Source organism: Equus asinus, chromosome 10 (assembly GCF_041296235.1).
Source record: "Equus asinus isolate D_3611 breed Donkey chromosome 10, EquAss-T2T_v2, whole genome shotgun sequence".
In the NCBI taxonomy this organism is placed as follows: domain Eukaryota; kingdom Metazoa; phylum Chordata; class Mammalia; order Perissodactyla; family Equidae; genus Equus; species Equus asinus.
The window spans coordinates 17,932,271-17,954,786 of NC_091799.1; the positions used below are offsets into that span (position 1 = coordinate 17,932,271).

Genomic DNA, 22,516 nt, shown 5'->3' on the forward strand with positions numbered 1-22,516 from the left:
AGAGAGGGTGTGTGGCTTGCCCCAGGTCACACAGCGGGGCAGGGGCCCAGGGCCTAGCCTGCCAGTCCTGTTTCTGCCCCCATCCTGGGGTTCTGGTGCAGGGTCTCCTGCCTGTGCTGACCAGCAGTATTCATGAGGTGCTGGGTGAGTGTCTCCCCTTCTTGGGCCTCAGTTTCCCTCTCTATGAACTCAGAGCCCTTACCCTCAGAGGTTCTAGAATCCTGGTCCAGTGGAATCCTTCTGCCTCCGAGGTGGTCTTCATGGGTTCTTCAGACCTGGGGGAGGGGGCTTTATCAAGGGGTCCAACATCGCCCAGGAGGCGGCAGGTACCAGGACCATTCCTCGGGGAGGGAGAGAGAGACTTTGAGGGCCTTCACTCTTCTAGAACAGTCTGCCGGCACCACTGACCCTTGTGACCATGCTGTACCCTTGGGGAGTCATTCCTCCTCTTCAGAGACCCTGTCCCTGGGCTCAGAACGCCCCTAAGACTCACACCCTTGGGGACTCAGAATCACAACTTATGAAACTTGGAGCTGTGCAGCCCAGCGGTTATGCCCATCCATTTATTCCGTAAGCATTTATCGGGTGAGTGCCTACCACGGGCCAGGCACTAGTCTAAGTGATGGAGATGCAGCAGCAAACAAGGCAAAGCTTTGGCCCCATGAGACTTCTGTTCTAGAGAGAGAGAGACAGACAAAATAAACAATACATAGAGTGTCGGACGGCGCTGGGAGCCCCTGGGCCAACTGCTGGCGTGGGGAGAGAGCTATTTTAAATGTGATGGTCAGGGAAGCCCTCACTGACCATATGACATTTGCTCTGCCGCTTAAAGGATGAGGAGCAAGCCCTGTGGTTATCTGGGGGGAGAGTTTCAGGGAGAGGGAAGAGCAAGTGCAAAGGCCCTGAGGCGGGCATGTGATTGGCACATTCAAGGAACAGCAAGGAGGCCGGTGCCGCTGGAGCGGAGTGAGCAAAGGGGAGAAGAGCAGAGGGTGAGGTTAGAGAGGGGACGGGGGACGCCCACTGGATTTTTGAGGGGCCCTGGCTTTTATGCTGAGTGAGGCAGTTGTCTGTGAAGGGCACTGAGCAGAGGGGGATGGAACTTGACTTAGCTTAACAGCCTCCCTTTACGGATGCAGAACGGGCTGGGGGCATGGGTGGAGCAAGGCAGCTCCGTGAGGAGGTGATTGCAGTATTCCAGGAGGTGCTGGCGGCTTGGACCAGAGTGGTAGCTATGGAGTGGTGGGAACCCCACAAACACTGGGAATTTGGGGGAGCAGCTGCCGGGATTTGCTTGTGGGTCGGATGAGGGGTGTGAGAGAGAGTCACGGTCGATCCGAAGCCTTGAGCAACGAGAGGAGGGCACTGTCACAGTCTGAGATGGAGAGACTGAGGCAGGAGCAGTTGGCAGAGAACGAATAGAGCCCGAATTTGGACGCGTGAGGTCTGAGATGCTTGTTAGACATCCAGGGGTCTGGAGCCTGGGGGAGGGTTCTGGCTGGAGATATGAAGCTGGGAGCCATCAGTATATGGATGGTATTTAAAGCTGTTTGTCTGGATAAGGGCACCCAGAACAGCGCTTTTCAAATTTTAATGTCCACAAGAATGCCCTGGGATCTGATAAAATGCAGGTTCTGATTCAGCAGGTCTGGGGTACAGCCTGAGAGAGGAGCCCACTTGGAGCAGCAAGGGTCTAGGGCATTCTATTTTATGGCCAAGACCCATTGGTGGGTAATGAAATCAACAGAGTGGCTTGTGATCCGTCTTTGAGAGAAAATGGAAGAGGATGGATGCACATCACAAGAGTATATATGGGTTCACAAAATGTTTGTTTCAATTTTTTGAGCCTGAGTCCCAGGGTTTGTGCTGGGGCATGACGTTCTGGTCGCTAAGGTTTGAGAAAACCTGACTTGGGATTGACTGAGGGTAAACAGAGAAGGGAACAGGCCCAGGGACCAAGTGCGGGAGGATGAGGAGGCACCAGAAGGAGGCAGATAAGGCGACCAGGGAGGTGGGAGGAAACCCAGGACGGAATGTTCTGGAAGCCAAGGGAGATAAGACAGGTGCAGATTTGAATTAGCCTCTGCTTCTCCCAGGCCCTGTTGTCGTGCACAGCTGAGCCTTAGTTTCCTTTATTGTAAAATGGGGATGTGACAGTCTTTGCCTGTTAAGGTGGCTGGGAGGTGGCACTTGGCCCAGGGCTGGGCGAGCATCTGAATGGCAGAGTGATTCTGATCCTTGTCCTGGGCTTCCAGAGCCTCCAGATCATCAGGCTGCCCTCCCATTGCCCAGAAGAAATAGGCCCAGAATATCCAAAGGTCTTGCTTGAGGCCACCAGGGGCAGAACCTGGGTTCCCTGACTCCCAGTCCAGCACCCTCTTTCCTCTGCACCCACTTTCTCCCTTGTCCCTGGGGGTCTGGCCCTGCTCTTCTCAACAGCTGGCTCCAGGCCTGCGCTGGAGACGGACAGCCGCCTGGGGGGTCCCTGGGGGCCGCCTAAAATTCCTCCGGTGGCCAGCGGCCAGGGTAGACGTGCTCCATCCCTTCCTGTGGCCCTGGCCCTCGAGGCCCGCCAGGAGCAGAGTTTGCGCACCTGCGCACTGTGGGGTCCAGCACAGGGGCCTGGCCATCGGCCACATGTCTCTTTGGCGTGTGGATAGGCGGCACCTGAAAACATCTCTATCAGTCAGAGCCCCGGCAGGAAACAGATGGCACGCTCCCAGAGGATAATGTGAGGAAAGTTTAATGAAGGGTCTGTTTACACAGGTGCGGGCAGGGTGCGGGGAAAGCACGGGGGACGGTGCGGGGGCCATGACCAGCCTGGGCCTGAAGGGCTGTGTGGAGAGGGTCTGGACAGGGCCGTGGTCTGTAGCGGAAGGAGGCCACCAATTTGCAGGGACCCTTCGGGAAAGGAGCCAGAGGAGAGAATCCTCCTCCTGCTTCCTCTCTGATCTGTGCAGGGGAGAGGCGGTGGGAGGAGGTAGACATACCTCATACCTCAGCCGGATGGAGAGTGCATTTGGGGGGCAAACGGAAGACAGCCAACCCAAGGTCTGTCCCTGGCTGTGAGACCACATGACTAACAAGCTTCCCGGGGGGAGGTGAACCAGTCCAGGGACTGGCTTCTTCCACTGGGGAACAGGAGCAAGACCTACTTCTGTGTGCCTCAGTTTCAGGGCCCCAGCCCCTGCTTTACCTTCCAGGGCACTTCATGCTTTCAATAAACAGATCTCAAGAGCCCAAGGGTCCCGGCCATGTGCTGGTGCAGGGGCATCAGAGTCCCTGCCCTCGAGGGGTTTCTGATGGAGTGGAGAGACACACGGCTCGACGCCACATGGGTTGGGGGTGGTGGGCAGCCCCTGGGAGCTATGAGAGCCACAGGATGGCCTCCTCTCCACCCCTGGGGGTCCCAATCTCTCCCTCCCTCCACATGGTCTCTGGGGTCAGGGCTCCCCGCCCTCCTGGGGCTGTCTGTAGGGTTTTTCTCCCTGGAGGTTTCCTACAAGCTCTTCCTCGTGTCCACGTGCAGCCTTTCCTGCTTTCTAGAGAATCCAGTGGCCTTGTTTATAAGGTGGGTGGCGGTGGGTTCTGCAGCGTGGAGGGAAGTAGGAAGGAGGGAGGTTTGTGAAAAGCCTCTTCGGGGGTCCCTGTTATGGCCCCGGATGCCCCGACACCCACTCCCGACGACAATCTGCCTCACCCTGTGACACTCACAGCCCCCGTGACATCTGTCCTCTCTATAGTCAGCTCAGGTGGTGGCAGCAGGGAAGGAGGTGCGCTTGGAGCCAGGCAGTCCCGGAGGCACCACTTTCCAGCTGGGGGTCACTTAACTTTCAGGAAGCCCAGGGTCCTCCTCTGGAAGTGGTGACGGTCCCGGCCTCCAGGAGCGGCCGCAAGGATTCAGAGCTGATAAGGTGAACGCCTAGGGTGGGGCCTGGTGCACTGGGAGAGCTCAGGCCCTGGGGCTGGATTAACTGTCCCTGGGGCACAGACACTGGTCTGGGGGCCTAGAGAGCCCTCAGAGCCGCCCCACTGTCCCCCACTGAAGCCATCCTTTGCCTCCTGGTGCCCACCTCCCCATCTCTGCACCTACAGAAAAAGGCAGAGGAGCCGCCGCTCCTGGGGTGGCCCCCTCCGCCCCATCACAGCCTTCCCGGCTTGCCGGGCATGGATGGGTCTCCCGTGACCCCGCGCCCATGCCCAGCCAGGAAGTGGCTGGGCAGCCACAGGGCTGGGCGAGCAAACCTTCCCCAATCCCCACCCCAGGAGCCACACCCGCCCTTCCCTCCCCTGTTAGCTCCTGCAGAGACAGCACACTCCTGCTCTGCCCCCTCCGGAGGCATCCAGGGCTCCCACCTTCTCCTCCCTCCCTGGGCCTCGCTTTCTCCATCTGTGACCAGGACAAGTACAAGAGGCAGACTGCTGGCCCCACCCCGCTGTGGGTCCTGCCAGCACACACCAAGATCTGTCTTCTCAAAGCCCAGCTCTGCCAGCACCTTCTGCTCCAGAACCCTCCGTGACTCCCCGAGGCTGGCATTCGAGGCCCCCCAGCCAGCATCTGCCTCTCTGGGCTTCCTGTCCCTACCACACCCCTGCTTGTCCCACAGTGGTCCAACCACTTCCTGCTTCTGTGCCTTTGCGCAAGCTGGTCCCCATGCCCGACAAGCCCTCCTCACCCCCTTTTTTACCCTTTCCCCCCAACTCGCCTAGTTTTTCACAGGCCAGGCCTAAATGCCACCTCCTCCAGGCAGCTTGGGATTCCTCCTCTGAGCTCCCTTGGGCCTGACGCTTGCACCATGGCCGGCACATAGCTGGCAGAATGAACAAGGGACAGGTTCTGGGATTGTCTTCCAGGCTCAGGGAGCACTGACGGGGGAGCACTTCCTGTGTGCCAGGCCCAGGACTCAGCGCTGTGGTGCCCTGACCCCTGGAAATCTCACAGCAGCCTGGTGAGGAGGGCACCATGTGCCCACTTTACAAACAGGGTGACGAAGGATGAGAGGATTGGCTGAGGGCCTCATGGCTCAGAGCAAGCAGAGCAGGGTTTTGAACCCAGGACCATCTGAATGGCTTCAGAAAAGCCATTAGAGTGTGTCCCCCTTTCCGTTGGGGCTGCCTTTTGTCCCTGAAGGATTTTGTCCCCATGGAGGGGCAGGCACAAAGTGTGTGGCCCTGGGCAGGTCCCCTGTCCTCTTAGGCCTGAGGCCTCAGCCCCAGCTGCCACCCTGTGCCAATTTGGGAGTGTTGCTTCCTTAACCTGGGCCTCAGTTTCTCCTCCTGCAAAACCCAGACTGACAGCTCGGGTCGTGTTGTGTAAGCCGGCTTCGGTGCCTGACGAGAATCCCAATGCCACCACCTCCTTGGGCCACTCATCTGACCTCACCAGGCCTCTGTTTCCTATCTGCAAAATGGGAACACTGAGTTCACAGGGCTGTGAGTTCCACATGAACCGCCTTGGCCAGGGCCTGCTCCCTGCAAGGTCCTTTGGTGGGCTGTTAGGGTGATTGTTGTCATCTGCCCCATGGGGGCTGCCAGATGCATCCCACCAGCCAGCCCTGGAGAGGGTGGGATGGGAGGATGGGGTGCATGGGGAGACAAGCCTGGAGCCTGGGCCCTCCCACCCCACTGCCTCCCCCCGCCCCAGGGCCCCCCACCCAGTGACAAAGCCCATGGCACTTCCTCTCCCCGCCTGGCAGGCCGCCTGGCCCGGCCCCTTCTCTAAGGAAGCGCATTTCCTGCCTCTCTGGGCCTGGCTGGATGAGCCGGGAGCTCCCCGCTGCCGCCGGTCATACCCCAGCCTCCGTCCGCATCCTCGGGCCAGGCCCCAGCTGCCGCCCCCAGGAGCCCAGCGCGCGCTCCCGGCTCATCTCTCGGCCCGCACCCCCCGCCTGGCCCTGCGCCCCCGTGCCCACTTCTCCTGACCCCTCGGCCGCCACCTCAGAAGGCTGGAGCAGGGACGCCGTCGCGCCGGCCGCCTGCTCCCCTTGGGTCCTCGCGCGAGCCCACGCCAGCCCCCGCGCCCGCCCGCGGCCCTGCCCCTGGACACCGGATAAGGCCCAGCGCACAGAGCCCCGCGTGGACACCATGGACCGAGGCGCGCTCCCCCAGGTCGTTGCCCTGCTGCTGGCCGTCTGCAGCCTCAGCTCCACAAGTAGGTGTCCAGGGACCCCGGGTGGGGAGACTTGGCCCTCAGAGCACAGACCAGGCCCCAAGTGTTCCTGGCCTCTTCCCTGTGTCCTGAGCTCATGCCCCGTGGAACTGTCCTGGGGGTTTAGGACAGCCCAAGGGGATGTCAGGGTGACCAACCCTCCTGGTTTGTCAGGACAGAGAACTTAGCGCTAGAAGTCTCAGGCAAACAGGGACGAGCTATTTACCTTAAACCTGGCCTCTGGCCTCTGGCCTCTGGCCTCTGACCTCCCAGCTATGTCCAGTTTCTCCCCAGGAAACCCAGGTCCCAGAGTGCTGTGCAGCCCTGGCAGAGTCTCCTGCCCTCTCTGGGCCTTGAGTTTCCCATCTGAGGAACGTGTGGGAAAGAGGGCCCACGGTCTCGGCCAGGGCTCTGGGTTCAAATCTCACGGCATTACTTCTTATTGGTGTGACCTTGGGGGAAAACCTTCAGGCCTCTGAGTGAAGCGGGGATGATACAGAACTCCCCTTGGGCGTTGCGAAGGCCGGTGGTGAGGCATTGAGGTGACATCTGTCGAGAGAGCCCCCAGGCAGGGTAGTTGTTTCCGTGATGTTATTGTTGTTGTTTTATGATTAGCTTTCAATTCCTCCACCCTCACCTTCCTGGGACTCGGGAGCGGCTGGCTCCCAGATCCCTCTTGAACACAGTGCTCTCCCCGGGCTCTGCTCCCTTCTCTGCTCCCCAGGAAGCCTACGGGATGGGGGTGCAGGCCTGGACTCGGGGTTCTGTCGGGGGGTCCTCAGCCTGGGGTCCTCTGCTGCCTTCTGAAATGACCAGATGAGGGGCCGAGAGGAACTGGGGACCGTCACCCTCATCCCACTCGCTGGGGCCTCGCTGGACCCTGCCTTTCATCCACCTAAAGCCACAGGATGGCCCTGTGGACACCCCTCACCCATGGCGTATCTAGGAACTCCCTAAAGGATCGGGGGGGGGCGCTGAGAACCGGAACAGCAGCAGCAGTGGCCACCCCCCCCACCCCCGACACACACATTTTAAAGTCCCTAAGCCTTGGTCTCTAAAGCTCTTACCACAGCCTCACTGAAGGACAAGAACTGGGTCTCCGACATTAAGTGACATCGCAGGGATTCGACCCCAGGCCTGTCACTCCAAGAACACTTGCTCCTAACTACATGGGATGTGGCAGCCCCTCTCCATACAGCTGGCCATAACTCTGCAAGATGGCTGCCATTATCACCCCATTTTACAGGACAGGAAGTGGAGGCTGTGACCTGCCAGGTTCACACAGCTCAGACAAGCCCTACCTGAACCCCACCATGCACCTCCAGGCTGCCCTGCCTTTCTCCTGCCTCCTCCACACTTCTAGCTTGATAACTCTCTCTTCCTCTTGGTCATCAGAGAAAGATCCATGCAGATCTCTAGGGCCTGGTTTTATAGGATCAAAGGCAGGGGCGTGCTGGCAGGTAATCAACAACAGGGGTAGGGGGGAGCGTTTGCCAATTTCCGTGGTGTGAATGTTCCCACCCGGCTGACTTCAAGCTACCGAGCCCAGACTCGGAGCCGGGATGCTGTGCGTGGCAGGGAGCACCAGACTCGGAGCCGGGATGCTGTGCATGGCAGGGAGCACCAGAGCCAGGATGCTGTGCCTGGCAGCCCACCTTTATCTGGCATTTCCACCACACAGATCTGAAAGGCGTAGATAACCTCAAGAGCATAGATGATAGTAAAATGGAGTAAAATAATTAGGAAGTAATGAGTTTTGATATTTATTACCTTTTAAAAATACATATAATTAAATTAAGCTAAATTAAATGAAGCTTAAAATTTTATTTTTAATAATAGCTGTGTTTAATAGCCAGTTGGAAAAACTTCTGAAAATTTATCAGTCTGCTCCTGTGAGCAGGTCCCAGCACCCTGGCCATCACAGGGCTCAAGGCCTTTCCACACCATCCAGCCCAACTCATATACAGTTGGGGAAACTGAGGCCGGTAGAGGGCAGATGGAGGTCTGGGCCAGGGTGTGGAACCCAGATCTCCACACCGGGGCAGGGGTGGGAGTGACCAGGCACCCTCATTCAGGCTGGAGGGGGTGAAATGGGTCCGAAACAGGGCCCCAAAGGGGTCCAGCCTTCCGGGAACACAGCTTGGCAGAATCTCTCAAAATCGTAACTTGTCAGCCCTATGGCATTATTTGTGCAACTTGTAAAGATGTATGGTCTGTAGGTACCTGTAACAAAAACCCAGCAACCGGAAACCGCCAGAATGGCCATCGGCCTGGGCCACATTAAATGAATTATTACTCAGGGGAATACCATGCAGCCATTAACAAGGAAAAGCTACATCTATATCTACCCTGCTGGGGACAGATGTCTGGGACACCCTGTTAGGTACCCAAACAGCATGGATCCCCCTTCTGTAAGAATGAGGAGTGATAAGTCACAAGGTGCACAGAGAGAATCCTGATGTCGCTCTCTCCTAGCACTGGGTTTCTCTAGGGGATTTTTACTTTCTAAGACACGCTTTTTTGGCATGTTGGAATCTTTTTTTTAAGAACAGACATTTAGAGATCTTTTAAACAGCAATATATTAACCATATATTCACTTCAGCGTGCTCCTCAGAGAAAATAGATAAGAGCAGAAAAAATTAGCTCCCAAACTCCTTTACGAATACAGATGTTGTTAGCATGCCGGTGGATTGCTTACTCATTTTCGTAGCTTTTTAAGGTAATTTTAATGCAGGTGGATTAACACATGGGAGTCTTGTGTCTCCTTCTTACATCCCAGAAGGTTTCTATGTTGTCACGTAGACTCCATAACTGTCCCATTGTGGTTCTGGAATATTCTTTCCCTTAAATGTGTCATCCCATCGTTTGACAATGAATCCCCTATTGTTGAATATTTAGGTGGTTTCCCCTTTGGGGCTAGTTATAAATACCACCTCCGTGCACATTTTTGATACGTGTACCTTTTCCTGTATTTTGGAATATTTCACTTGGATAGAGTCCCAGCAGTGAGGTGGTGGGGTCTGGGGCCCTTGTTGGGCGGCTGGGATTAAAGAGTGTTTCCTATGCGTCCGTGAGTGTTTGCTGGAGCATGGGGCAGAGGTGTGACTTGGAGCCCCCTGCCGCCAGCCACCTGTGTGGGGGTCTGGGACTCTTTAGAGAGGACTAACTACATAGGACAGAGACCACAAATATCCATCCCTTAGAGGCTGCATTTGGGGCAGCTTCCCATTTGCCAGGAAGAAAAAGAGGTTGCAGGAGGAGCTGTGTGAGTCAGGAGAGGGTGGGTGCCTGGGGACGGGGAGACACGACCATTAGGATTCTCTCTCATCTCAGCCAGATGGATGGCGGCACTAAGACCAGAGAGAGAGAGAGACCCTCTCTCGTGGTCACAGACGGGACAGTGCTGGGCCTTCTGAGGACAGGCCTGGTCTATTCACTTGAGGGCCTGAGGGGGGATCTGGGCAAGACGGAGGGAGCCACCGCTTCTGTGTCCCCAGAGCATTAGGCAGCTCTTTGTCTCCGTACCCAGTTTACAGATGAGGAAATCAAGGCTCGGGACAAGTGACAGGTCCAGATTTCAAGCCCAGGCTGTCTGCTGCTGAGCCCAGCTTCATTTCCCTGCAGGTTCGGCAGCCTGGGTGTGGGCGGCTGGGAAACCCAGGCTCCTGGGTCCCCTGGGTCCTCCTGCCTGGCTCCAGCCCTGGCTTTGGGGCATCAGCCCTGGAGGCTGAAGAGGACCCTCATCCAGGGCCGAGCTGACTTCAGTACCTGTGAGAGGGGTGAGGGAGAAGAGACAAATATAACGGCTGACATTGATTTAGTGTTTATTTTACGCCAGACACTGCTCTAGACCCGTCATTGTACTATCAGCCTTAATCTTCCCCAAAGCCCGATGAAGCGGACACTCCTGTCACCCTGTTCTACAGCCGAGGAGGCTGGGGCACAGGCAGGTGAAGGAATTTGCCCGAGTGACGCAGCCCAGAAGTGAGCAGCTGGGGATTGAGCGCTGGGCCTAACCACTGTGCTGTACTGCCTTAGGGGAGATGATGAGGAGCTCCCTGTTGTCAGATCTTCTCACCCCGGGCGTTTGGTCACTTTCCTGCACCTACAGTGACCCTCTCACCTAGAGCGCAACCGGATGGGTTCTGATGAGATTTTCACAACAGGGTTTTGAAGGATGAGTAGAAGTTGACCAAGTGACCAAATAAAGGAAGACCATTGGTCCGGGAAAGGGCATGGTAGAGGCAAGGAGCAAGGAGTTTGAAGGAAAAGCTCACATCTCCCCACTGACCGGGCATAAATAATCGTGACAGCAGTGCCAGTTCCTGAGCAATCCTCACACATCAGGAGCCTGCTCGGCACCGTGCATGTACCAACATGTGTGTGTTACCAATGTTCTCACCAACTCGATGAGGAGGGTATTGGGATTATCACCATCCCCACTTTACAGATAGTAACACTGAGGCATGGAAAGGCAGCTGGAAGGTGGCAGAATCAGGATCCGAACCTTTGGCATCTATGGTATCCCTGCACTTTTTAATTCCGTTCCAGGTTGTGGAGTGTGGACTTGACCCTGCAGGCACTGGGGAGCCATGGCAAGACTGGAGGAAGGAGTTTGGAGGCCTCGCTAGTGGCCGGGCCTGGTGGGGAGTGTTTGGGCTGGAAGGAGAGAAATCTATGAGACTATAAGTGGACCCCAAAAGGAGAAAGGGGTGGCTGGGTGGCTGAAGAAGAGAGAGAGCAGAAAAGACGCTTGTCAAAAGGGTCTGCCCTGGAATCACGAAATTATTTCAGCTCGTGTGTCCAGGACACTTTCTTGGTACCAGGCTTGTTGCACAGGCCACCTCACCAAGCTGAGACACAACCTGCGAAGTGGGTGCTGGGTACTGGAGCTGAGTCGTCTGGGTTCAGATACAGCCCCTGCCACTTAATAGCTGGGTAACCTTGGGCAAATTCTTGCACCTCCCTAATTTCAGTTTCCCCGCGTGTCAAATAGTTACAATAACAGTACCCCCCTGGCAGGGCTGCTGTGACGATCAAATGAGTGAACTCATGGAAAGCCTCGAAACTGTACCTGGCTCCCAGGAAGCAGAATGGAAGCTGTTTTGCAAGTGGGGAAACTGAGGCTCCGAGAAGTTAGGCTTTTTTTTGTTCAAGGCGACCTGCTGTTTAAGAGACAGAGTTAGGATTTGACCGAAGCCAGTCTGGCTCCAGAGCTGCTTTTCTGGACCGTTACCCTCTGTGGCCTCCCGAGATGCTGGGGGTGGCCGTTTGGGAAGCCCCGAGGTGGCTCTGTGCTTGTGGGATGGGGAGGAGGAGGACAGGGGCAGAGGTGGGAGGTGGCTCCCAGGTCTCTCACTCCGGCCAGTCACCCAGGCCCCCAGCGGCGCCTCCCCTGACTGGGTCCCGGGAGGCCCCGGTTTCCCTTGGTGCCAGGGGATTGTTTTCAGCTCTGTCTGGGCCCGCCTCCGGCTCGGCTCCGGGAGACGGCCGGGCGTCACACTCCCTCCTGTCTCCCCATTCTCGTCTGCGGGGTGGGGGCGGCCAGGATTCGAAAAGGCCCCAAAATAAATGGACCTCTTATCTGATCTCCCAGCCTGGCCTGTTATCTGATCATTACATAATGGCCAGGCCTGTGGCCTCTCCCGCTGACGGCATGGAGGAGGCGGCCGGGCGGCCCCAGCGATCCGGGAGGAACTGGGGTTCCTGGAAGTCTGAGGAGGGGGCAGGGAAAGTCCGGAGGGAAGGAGGAAGGCGCTGCGCTAATCTGCAGGCCAGACCCGGGTCATGTGGGGCGAGGTGAGGACGAGGTCCAGCCTGGTCAGCCACGTGTGGTATGACTCTGACCCCTCCCGCCTCTCCGGCCTCAGTCTCCCCATCTGCATAGGAGGCACGCAGACTAGGTAACAGCCAAGAAGCCTGTGTTCACTGCTGGGGAAAGGGGGAGGGTGGGGAGCTCCGAGGGGTTGGTGGGTCACAAAGGGGTGGGACAGCAGGAGATGGTGCCAGCCCTTGAGTCTCCTGGGGTGAGGGAGTCGCTGGCCAGAGACACCACCCCCACCTTTGACAATCAATGCTTCTCCAGTGACTGAAGTCAATCAAATAACTGTGACAAAAAGAACTACTGTGTACCGTCTCGGGCAGTCCTCTCCACAGCCTCTACGGGTTGTGGGTCCTGTCCTTGTCCTGTTCCAGACGAGGAGACTGAAGCTCCAAGGGGTGAAATTGCTCACTAAAGCCACACAGCTTGTGTTGGGCCTGAGATTCCAGCCCAGGTTGGCCTGGCTCCAGGGACCTTGCTTTCGACCAAAATGCCACATTCCCCAGGCACTCTGGAGTCCCTGGCCCACAGGACCAGGCCAGGGTGAGGACTTACAAGGCCTGAGGCCCCCATGGTGGCCACATGTCCTCTTCCTGAGCTTATCCTTCCCAAGCTGTTGCTGATGGATGATGTTGCATGGCCAACGGCGGCCATCTTGTGTCCTGCTTTGACCTCTGGGGGTCCTCAGGCCAAGCAGGCGGTGGAAAGGTGGGGACGGAGGCACGAAGGGCAAAAGACAGCCCAGTAGCCTGCCATTCGGAAGAGGCCTCCCTGCCCCCTCCTCTGAGCTGGCGTCGGCTGGACGTGCGGCCAGTCCCTCCGCGCCCATCTTTGATCTCCAAGAAAACAGGAAGTGAGCGCGACAAGATGGAGACACAAACTTCCAAACAGTCTCCCCTTCTCTGTGCTCCTTCCCTCCTCCGGAGGCCCCTGCCCCGGCACATTCCTTAGGACGAGGTGTAGGGGCCTCATTTCCTCTTCCTCCTCTGCTGGGTCGGGGTGAAATTCCATTCCCTTCCCTCAGGACCTGCATTTCCGGGCAGCCCAGTGGCGAGCTCAGCGGCCTCCTCTGGCAGCCGCCTTCCCAACCTGGGCCGCCCTTTTGGCTCACTCTGTCCCTTGGGGCCAGGAGACTCAACTCTCCTTGACCCATTCTTCTTGGCCTCCTTGAGACACAAGAGGAGAAGTTCTGACTCCTGATCTCAGCTCTCGCCTTCCTCTGGAGTGAACCAGCCTGGAAGCTTGGGGCCCGCACGTGTGGGCCCTGTCACACAGTTATGGTCACCAGATGATGCAGCAAATAAAAGTATAGGATGCCCAGTTGAATTTGAATTTCAGATAAACAATGGAGAAAAACTTAGTATAAGTATATCCCGTGCAATATTTGGGATATACTTATCCTTTAAAAAACTATTCATTTTTTATTTATTCAAAGTTAACTGGGTGTCCTGCATTTTATATGTCAGCCCTACACCTAGTAGCACTATGATCTCAGGCAAGAGATTTTTCCTTTCTGATCCTCAGTTTCTTCATCTGTGGAAAGGATGTAATGATATCCACTTGGTAGGGTAACTGTGAAGATGCAGCAAATCCCTAAGTCAGTGCCAAGCACCTGGGAGACATTCAGAAAGTGGGAGTAATTGTCACCAACCTATTCTTACCTGATCTCTCCGGCTGTGCTTTCTCGACAGGTCTTGCAGAAACCATCCGTTGTGACCTACAGCCGGCGGACCCCAAGGTGACATATGCCACTAGCCAGGTTTCTGAGGGCTGTGTGGCTCAGGTGCCCAACACTAACCTTGAAGTCCACATCCTCTTCCTGGAGTTCCCAAGGGTGAGTGACCGATGGCACGGTTGGGTGGGGACCCCGAGGAAGGCCCGGGGCGATGGGATGAGGGGAGCCTTCCTGTGGCTGTCCCTGGAGTGATGGGCTTAGGCCTCACCACGGCCCTTGCCAGGAGGGTGACATGGGCATCTCACAGGGCCTATGAGAGGTGCTATTTCTGGGGCAGGATCAGGGCAATCTTCTGGATACGACCACAAGACCCAGGTGGGGAGGACTGGGTTTGGCCACGACCCAGTGGAGCAGTGGACCAGTCAGCTGTGGCTCACGCCCCTCCGTGGTGGGCCGTCACTGCTTCTCAGTGGACACAGCTGTGCTCTAGGCAGCTCTGACTTTGAGCAAGTGCTTCCCTCAGCGGATCCCAAATCTCCTGCCCTGAAATGTCCCCCATTGGACATCTGTGAGCTGGCCAGGCAGCCCCACAGAGTGATGCCACCTTGGGGACTCTTCTCCCCACAAGAACACTCCTGACGTCCACCATCAGTTTGTCTAAGGTCCCTCAATAATAATAACACATTGATTGAGTGCTTACTGTGTGCTAGGCCTACTAAGTGCCGGGAACTGATAAACATCGTACACATATTGAGCCTCTCAAGGACCCATCTGTCAGGCTCTGTTAGGACCCGTACTTTTCAGAGGAGGAAACGGAGGCCTAGAGAGGTGAGGTCACATGCTCAGGGCGAGAGCTGACACCAGCTCCCCCGAGACTCCACTGGGCTGTTCCCTGGCTTCCTGGTGGGTCTCAGTGTTCAGGCCATGTCTGGGCTGGAGGCCACACCTGGCTGATGTGGCCTTGGGTCCTGACAGCAATTCAGTGGCGTCAGCTCAGAGTAAACTTAGGGACAAACTGCCTCGGGGACTGTTGGGTTGCCCGGCGTTTGTGCAGTGATAAGACGGCGCCCAGACCACCAATATCGCGGGGGGCCTGCTCCCCACCGCCCCGCCTGCCGCGAGGACTGTGGGCTTCGATAATCCCCAAAACCACAGATAGTGCCACACAAACGTTATGTGCTTTTTGGAGCCATTGTAATTTTTTTCAAGTTTGGTAATGATGTGGAAAATTAGATTGCCCTCTGTAAGTCCATTTTGTTCGTCCAGATGTTCAGGTCTCTGTGCCCCCTCCGGGTGACTGGGATCCCCCTAGCCTAATCACTCAACAGCAGGCCAGTCAGAGGAAGGCCCCCCGCCACGTGCCCAGGGCTATGGGAGACACACGTGTAGACAGACAGCCAGGGTCCAGGTGATTGGCACTTTCTCGGGGAGCACAGGGCAGGGGTACCCCAGCTGCTGTGAGATGAGGCAGGGCTTCCCGGAGGAAATGACAACACTAAGGATGACCGGGAGCTCACCAAGTGAAGGAGGTCGGGGGTGGGGAGGCAGAGGATGGAAAGGATGGAGGGAGCACAAGGCAGGGAAGTGGGCCGCGGTTGGGGTCGCGTGTGGTTGCTGCGGCAGGAGCTTACAGTTCACCTTGGGGCAGGGCTAGGGAGACGGAAAAGGCCTCATCGCCATGCTAAGGAGTTTGGTTTTTGTCCTGTTGGCAGTGACAGTCATTGGAGGATTTTTAGGGGGATGGCAGAGAGCCATTGTAACGCATGTCATCCTAGAGCTCATGACAACAGAATCTCCCTGTCACCCCCTGCCTCTTCTAGAGAATTCTGTGCATGGAGCATGTGCCTTTTAGTTCAAGGAGCCAGGCTGCAAGCTCCAGGACTGCCAGGCGTGTTTGTTTGAGGAGGTGGTGGAGAGAGAGCTCAGGTTCGGGAGACCGGGGCGCCAGTCCTGGATCTGTCACTGGCTGGCACTTCATTTAGTGCCAGGTGTGCAGACGGAGCTCCGTCTCCCCACTCTCCAACAGACACCCATTTTCTGGGCTCAGGGACTCACCGAAGAGTCACAGGGTATGAGAATCTGGCCCAGGACCTGACATGTTACAAACAACTGTTGAATGTATGAATGAATGAATGAATGCACTGCTATATGACTTTGATGCAAAGGTTAAGAACATGGCCTCCGGAGCCAGACAGTCTTCCATTTGAACTTTGGCTCCCCCACCGGCAGCACCACCTTGGTTTTCCCATGGGAAACATGGAGATGAGAATGGTCCCCACCTTGCGGGGGGCTGTGAGAATCGAGTAGGGTAGTGCCGGTAAAGTGTGGAGCGCAGGCCTGCCCAGAGTGACTGCTTGATACACAGTAGCTATGCTGTTGTTATTGTCATGTCTCCTCTGTGAGCTCTGTGTCCCACCTGTAAATACACTCATTTTGCCCGGCTTGCTGTAGTTTACAGAACATCTTCACATAGGTCAACTGATTTGGTCCCCAAAGGTTATTGCTCCCAGGTCGCTGAGGCAGGGACTGTGACCCCATTTCCAGAGGAGGCAGCCGAGGTCCAGCCTGACATTGCTGGGCCTCCTCCTGGATGCTCCTGGCCTCCCTGCCCTGAGGGTGGAGTCTGTGGTCCCCCCAGGCCCTACTGCTGTGACACTGAAGGACCTGTGGTTTCTCTGGGAGGCACCTTCCTCTCCGGGCAGCCCCCAAGAATGGGGTCCATGCCTGACAGTCCCCTTAAGCGGTCCTCGCCAGATGCCTGCCCTGTGCCCGGCCTGTGATGGACATGGATGGTGCAGAGAGAAAGCAGCCCACTCCTGCCCTTGAGCCACCCCTAGACCAGGGGAGGCAGAGGTGGGCGTCAGCAGCCCTGGTATTGAGTGACGGAATTGACAATGTGGGGCAGTGGGTACAGGGGACTGTGGGTCCCAAGAAGATGAGCACTGACTGTGGAGGGAGGAGGGCATTAGGGAAATGGCTCCCAGTGTCTAGCCATACAGAGAGGGGGCCAAGGGCATTCCTGGCAGAGGGCACTGCTTGAGCACAGACCTCGAAGCAAAAACCATGAGCTGGCAGTGTTAGCGTGGATGGCAGCTGTCTCGGCAACCAGCCCAACCCCTCCCGACTTGTGGCCGCCTTCTTCAAACCCTGGCACAAAGAAACGGCTTTCCCGTCCACCCCTGCACAGCCTCTGATTCCTCAGATTTCCTGTGGGTGGGCGGCAGATGAGCTGTGGCAGCCAAGAGCCTCGGGGAAGAGAGGTTCGGGGGTGTGTGTGTGTGTGTGTGTGTGTTCGGGAGGTTTGCAGACAGACGAGGGGGCCACTGGGCAGGGGCTCTTTCTCGCCGGGTCCCCAAAGGGCAGGCCGGAGCCTGGATTCCGGGAGGGGGCCCAGGGTTACATCCTGACCCGCGGAGACAGGAAACCGGCCTGGTGTCTCAGCGATTCCCGTCAGGCCGCCTGCACTGATCTGCTGTCCTCCTAACAAACCCCAGGCAGCCAGGCCAGAGCTGGGGCAGCCGCTGATTCACCCCACTTCTGGGCAAACTCAAGGAGCTGACGATGCCCCACCCACCCCCAAGCAGACAAACCCACCGGCCTCTAGCCCTGACTCACTCCTGGCCAGAGGGGCAGGCAAGGCTGCTCAGGCAGAGGGAGAGCAGGAGGGGCCCTGGGCTTCCCCAGACCATCCTGGGAGCCTGTGAAGGCCTGTGGAAAGCAGTGCCGTCCTCAGACGTGGGCAAGTGGGGCCCCACATTTAGCGGCCCCTCTCTGGTCCAGTTCCAGTTACACCCCTCCCCCTGGGGTGGGGAATCTGCAGGGCTAAAGCGACATGGCCACCTGGAACCTGCGTGCCTCCCCCAGGGTACCCTACTCCAGGCTTCTCTGCCAGAATGTGTTGAGCCCCCTCCCATTGCTGCCCGGGGCTCTTTCTTGTCCGTCCTCTAGAGGGGGCACTGCATGGCTGCCATAGGCTCCCCTAGACCTGAAGGGTGTGCGAGGTGACTATCGGTGGGGGGTGGGCACAGCAGCACTTGGGCATCCAGGCTGGGTTGTCCACACATGTACGTGTGAAGATGCGGGAGGTGAGCCGGCGGGCAGGGGCTGCCGTTTGTATTCTTGACCCAAGCTTTGTAGATCTTGGGGGCAGGCTTGGTGGAGGGGCATGAACTGGGGGTCAGACAGGCTGGGCAGGATTGCATCTGCTCTCTTAATGCTGTATGCCTATTGTCTAGCTCAGGGTCAGTCTGGGAATAAAAATCAGATGGATGGATGAATGGATGGATGGGGGGTTGGGTGGATGAGTGGATGGATAATGGAAGGAAGGGGAAATATACATGCATATAAGCATTTGCTGATCGGCCATCCCCAAGGGGTTAGTGGTGTCCCTTGCTGTTCATTGCTGGTTGTCTTGTTCTCTACCAAACTCCTGGAGGACAGAGCTGTGCCTTCTTCCTGTCCACCTTTGACAGCTCAGAAGCCCCAGGCTGGGCCCAGTGCTGGCCTCTCAGACAGGCAAATGAACTGGGGAGGTGGGGAGGACACGACTGACCGGGGGTCCTCAGCTGGGGAAAGTAGCGTGTCTCTCCAAGGGCTTCTGGGAGCCTGTGGCCACCTGGCTAGAGACCACGACTCCTAGATGCCAAACACTGGGACCCACAGGAGGCAGGATGGAGTCCAGGGCCGCACGATACTAGAACATCATTGAGCTCCACTCCTCCCTGCACGGATGGAGGGACTGAGGCCCAGAGAGGGGTTGCCACCATGAGGTGCGGCTGAGGCGGGTCCCAGTTCCAGCTAACTGCTGCCCAGCTCTAATGCTAACCTCCCCAGCCCCCAAACCGCGGCACTCCTCTGGCTGAGGGGGCAAGGAGGGAAGTGGAGGTCGTGAAGGCCGATCTACTATGTATTTGGCTGGGCACTTTGCAGGTAGAATCTCACCAAATCTTCACAAGCCTATGAAGTGGGCAATTGTTCAGTCCATTTTTCAGATCAGGAAACTGAGGCTCCAGAGGGGAAGTAACTGGCCAGGGTCACAGGCTGATGACTGAGCCTGCATTTGAATTCGGGCCAGTCCAGCTTTGACCCCTTCCCCTGCCACCCTGCCTGTGTGTACCATCTGAGTCTGTTGAGGTGGACAGAGGGCCGGCTGGCTCCAATCTGGCCGGCTCCAGTCTAGCCCTAGGAGGGTGGGGGCTGCAGGCAGCCCCAAGGCTCCACTCAGAAGAATTGCTGGAAGCGACTTTCTATAAGTGGCTACTAGTGCTCAGGCCCTCCTCACTGAAATTCCCCCTTCCCGCCATCGACTGCTGGGCCAACAATGGCATCTGTGGGACACTGGCACAAAAATAGAAACACGGTCTCCCGCCTACCCGCTCAGGGAGGGGGCCGGGGCAGGCCCACGCTGGCCCAGGTTGCAGAGTGGGGCCGGCCTGCCCTCCTCGGCTAGGCTCCCGGAATTCCCAGGATGCCATTCGGAAGAGTGGGAGCTTGGAGGTGGGAGGGGAGGCAGGCCCCTCTCTCTGCCTCTGGGCTCCGGGATGGGAGGGAAGAGAGAAGTCAGTGTGTGTGTGAGTGACCGCGTCGATGAGTCAGGGCCACGGGATGGAAATGTTTGCTGTGGAAACCCTGACTGGCTTTTTCTGGTAACCAGCTGGCCTTCAGCTCGGCCCGGGAGCCCAGAGACCCCAGAGAGGCCAGCCCTCAGCCTCCCTGAGTTTCCACACTGCTCTCTTGCTGTGTGGCCCTGGCCCCTGACTGCCCATCTTTGGGCGTCAGCCTCCACCCCCCTCCAAGCCCCCAACTCTACAGGGATGGACGTGGTGACAACTGAGTGGTGGGTTTGATGTGAGAGCTCTGGCAGAAGAGCTGAGTGTCATGACAAACGTCACAAAGTTCCAGTCTCCTAATGCCCTCCCCCTAGGCATGACCCAGCTCTGACCTTTACTTCTCTTTTTTAACTTCCTTTATCCAGAGCCCCATCTGGTATTAGTTCCCAACCCTGTCCTACCCCCGTTTCACAGATGGGGAAACTGAGGCACAGAGGAACAGGAACAGTTGCAGGCAGCAGAAATGGATGTTCACAGGGCTCTTTCCTCCCAGCTCAGGGGCTGCGCTCCCAGCTGCTGCTTCTGTCACCCGCAGCACTCTCGGCCTGTGGGTGTCCAAGGGGCAGGGGACCTGCCACCTTGCCTACTGCAGCCTGTGGCATCTCCAAACCATGGGGCCCATCTACTCGCCGTGTACAAGGCCCCAAAGTTCACTCCTCTAGGTGAGGACAGACAGATGGGGCTGGACATTGATGCACTGTGGGACTATCTGGACGAGCAGCGGGGTTGAGAGGGAGGACACAGCCTAGGTGAGCTGGCCACAGGTCGAGAGGCTGTGGGCCCCACTCTGGCACCAGGGTCCTGAGTACCGGGTACCTGGCTTTGCCACTCCTCAGCAGTTCCCTCCCGGAGCCTCAGTTGCCACATCTGTAAGATGGGAGAACACTTGACCCTGCTTCAGTGAGAATGCCTGCACCGTGCTCAGCACAGGGCCAGCCACGGGTCGGGTGGACCCATGTGAAATGACTGATATTCAACTCTTGTTTTTCAACAGCTTTATGGAGATAAAATTTGCCCATTTAAAGTGTACAATTGAGTGATTTTTAGTAAATACGCGGAGTTGTGCAATCATATTCAATTGTTCAGCTAAGGAGGCTGGGTGGGTCCATTCTCCAAGATTCTGGCAGCTCGGCTCTGCCCGGGCCTTTCCTGACACCACGGAGGGGGGTCTCCCTTCGCTTTGGCTGATTTCAAGCAGTGATCACAATCCTGGAACAAAATGTCAGTTCTGACATTTTGATTTGTATTTCATGTTTTACCAAAATAGGATATTAAACGCAGCATTTAATTCTTAAAGTGTTTAGAACACGTAATCTTTTTAAAAATCGGTGAAACAAGATATTTCAAAAACCGAAAGCTATAAACCCGTTAGAAAACATTAATTAATCAAAAATGTGAATTTACGCAAACATAAATTTGAAACATATCTTATCATTCTACTATAAATTAGCATAAAAAGAATTATTCAAAAATAAGCAACCTAGACAGCTCACTAAAATGGAAAAAAGTGAGGCAGGTCCAGTGGCGTAGTGGTTAAGTTCACGTGCTCTGCCTCAGCAGCCCAGGGTTTACCAGTTTGGATGCCTGGCACAGACCTAGCACTGCTTATCAAGCCATGCTGTGGCAGGCGACCCACATATAAAATAGAGGAAGATGGGCACAGACATTAGCTCAGTGCCAATCTTTCTCAGCAAAAAAAGAGGAGTATTGGAGGCAGATGTTGGCTCAGGGCTAATATTTCTCAAAAAAAATAAATAAATAAAATGAAAAAAGTTATTTGGGAAACATGGAAAACAATAATATTATTTGTTCTTTTTTGTTTTAAAGAGCAAACTTACAAACAAGGAGTGATTATGGTGTCATTACTGAGTAACGGAAATATTTCTGAGCAGATTTTTCCAGTAGCTGAAACTCTCTGACTCTTTGACATCACTTAGGGAAATGGCCAGAAGATAATTAGAAGTGGAATCTGAAAACTTTCCACTTATGTCTTCATCTTGAAACGGCTCTCTCCTTCTTGATAAGTTTGAGGAGATTTCGGGGGTTGGCTTTTTGTCTCTTTGTGGAGACTGCCAGCTTTTGAGAGCAGCTGGAATTTGTGTTCCAGGAATGTGTTTCTCTTCTTCCTTGTCCCCGTGAGTCCGTGGCCAGGCTTCTGACGCATGTACCTGTGTCAGTTTCAGAAGTCACCTATTCCCACTCCACTGGCTCAGAAAATCTTTGAGGAGAGTAGAGGTTGTTCTTTCAACACAAGCTTTGTTTTGTGGATCGCTGTGTTCTTTTTCTTTTCGGGAATAAGGAGAGGAAGAGGTCCACATCCCAGCTCCGTACTTACTTGCTGTATGATCTTGGGCAAATGACTTCACCTCTCTGTGCCTTGTTTCCTCATCTGTAAGTGAGAGTAATAACAGTGCCTACCTCTCAGGGTTGTTGTTGTGAGGATTAAATGAATCAATATGTAAAGCATTTAGGACAGTCCCGGCACGTAGTAAGCACTATATAGGTGTTGGGTCTTATTATTGTTGTTGTTATGAAAGCACTTTAAATGCGTACACCATGATCAATTAAAATTTTTAAAGCAGTAGGTACCTTTCAAGGCATAAATGATTTCAACTTCACATTCTTACAAAATATCAAAATAGTGGTATTAACAAAAATATGGGTATTTTAGTAGTTTAAAATAGTAAGGTAAACAGGAATACTGCAAACTGGGGAGGGGTTGATGCCTTGATGCTGCTGCGTAGGGACAGAGAAAGGGCACAAGCTGCTCTCTAAGTCACAGATGCTCGCAGACTCTGCACAGAGCAGGTGCACAACAGAAATAACAAACCTTGATCAACTACAGGATGAAGTTCAGGCTCCTCACATTTAAAAAAGAAATCTCTTTCGATTTGCTGGGAATAATCTTCATTCATTCAGCAAATATTTTCTGAGCACCTCCTAAGGGCCAGGCACTGTGCTGGGTGCTGGCAGGCAGGGGCAGACAAGCCGAGCAGGGAGAGTGGAGTGGGAGCTGATGGTAAATGAGTCGTCACTACGGGTCTGGGTGGCACAGCCTATGCAAATCTGACTGGTGTGTGTGTGTCTCTCTCTCCTGCCCCGACCCCAGGATGTGTCAGAGCTGACGCTGACTATCCAAAGGTCCAAGCAAAATGGCACCGGGCCCCTAGAGGCACTCCTGGTCCTCAGCACGAACAAGACTGCCTTTGTGCGGTTGGAGGCCCCAGGAATCCCACTCCACCTGGCTTACGTGAGTGTGTTA

At 55.8% G+C, this 22,516-nt stretch overlaps 1 protein-coding gene across 3 annotated transcripts in view; it reads left to right on the plus strand.

Annotated features, from left to right (window-relative positions):
* ENG (endoglin) overlaps positions 1-22,516 on the plus strand; it is a 34,770-nt gene continuing 12,254 nt past the window's right edge. The window contains exons 1-7 of one of the 3 annotated variants that reach the window (XM_070518703.1): positions 1-144; positions 3,838-3,914; positions 4,855-4,949; positions 5,291-5,433; positions 5,697-6,151; positions 13,662-13,804; positions 22,364-22,504. In XM_070518703.1, coding sequence (XP_070374804.1) covers positions 5,758-6,151; positions 13,662-13,804; positions 22,364-22,504 — 678 coding nt within the window. In that variant the 5' untranslated portion in view covers positions 1-144; positions 3,838-3,914; positions 4,855-4,949; positions 5,291-5,433; positions 5,697-5,757. Of the gene's footprint in view, positions 145-2,599; positions 2,767-3,741; positions 3,915-4,854; positions 4,950-5,290; positions 6,152-13,661; positions 13,805-22,363; positions 22,505-22,516 lie in introns of those variants that run through there. The other 2 variants (XM_070518704.1, XM_044778703.2) reach the window with 2 other exon arrangements.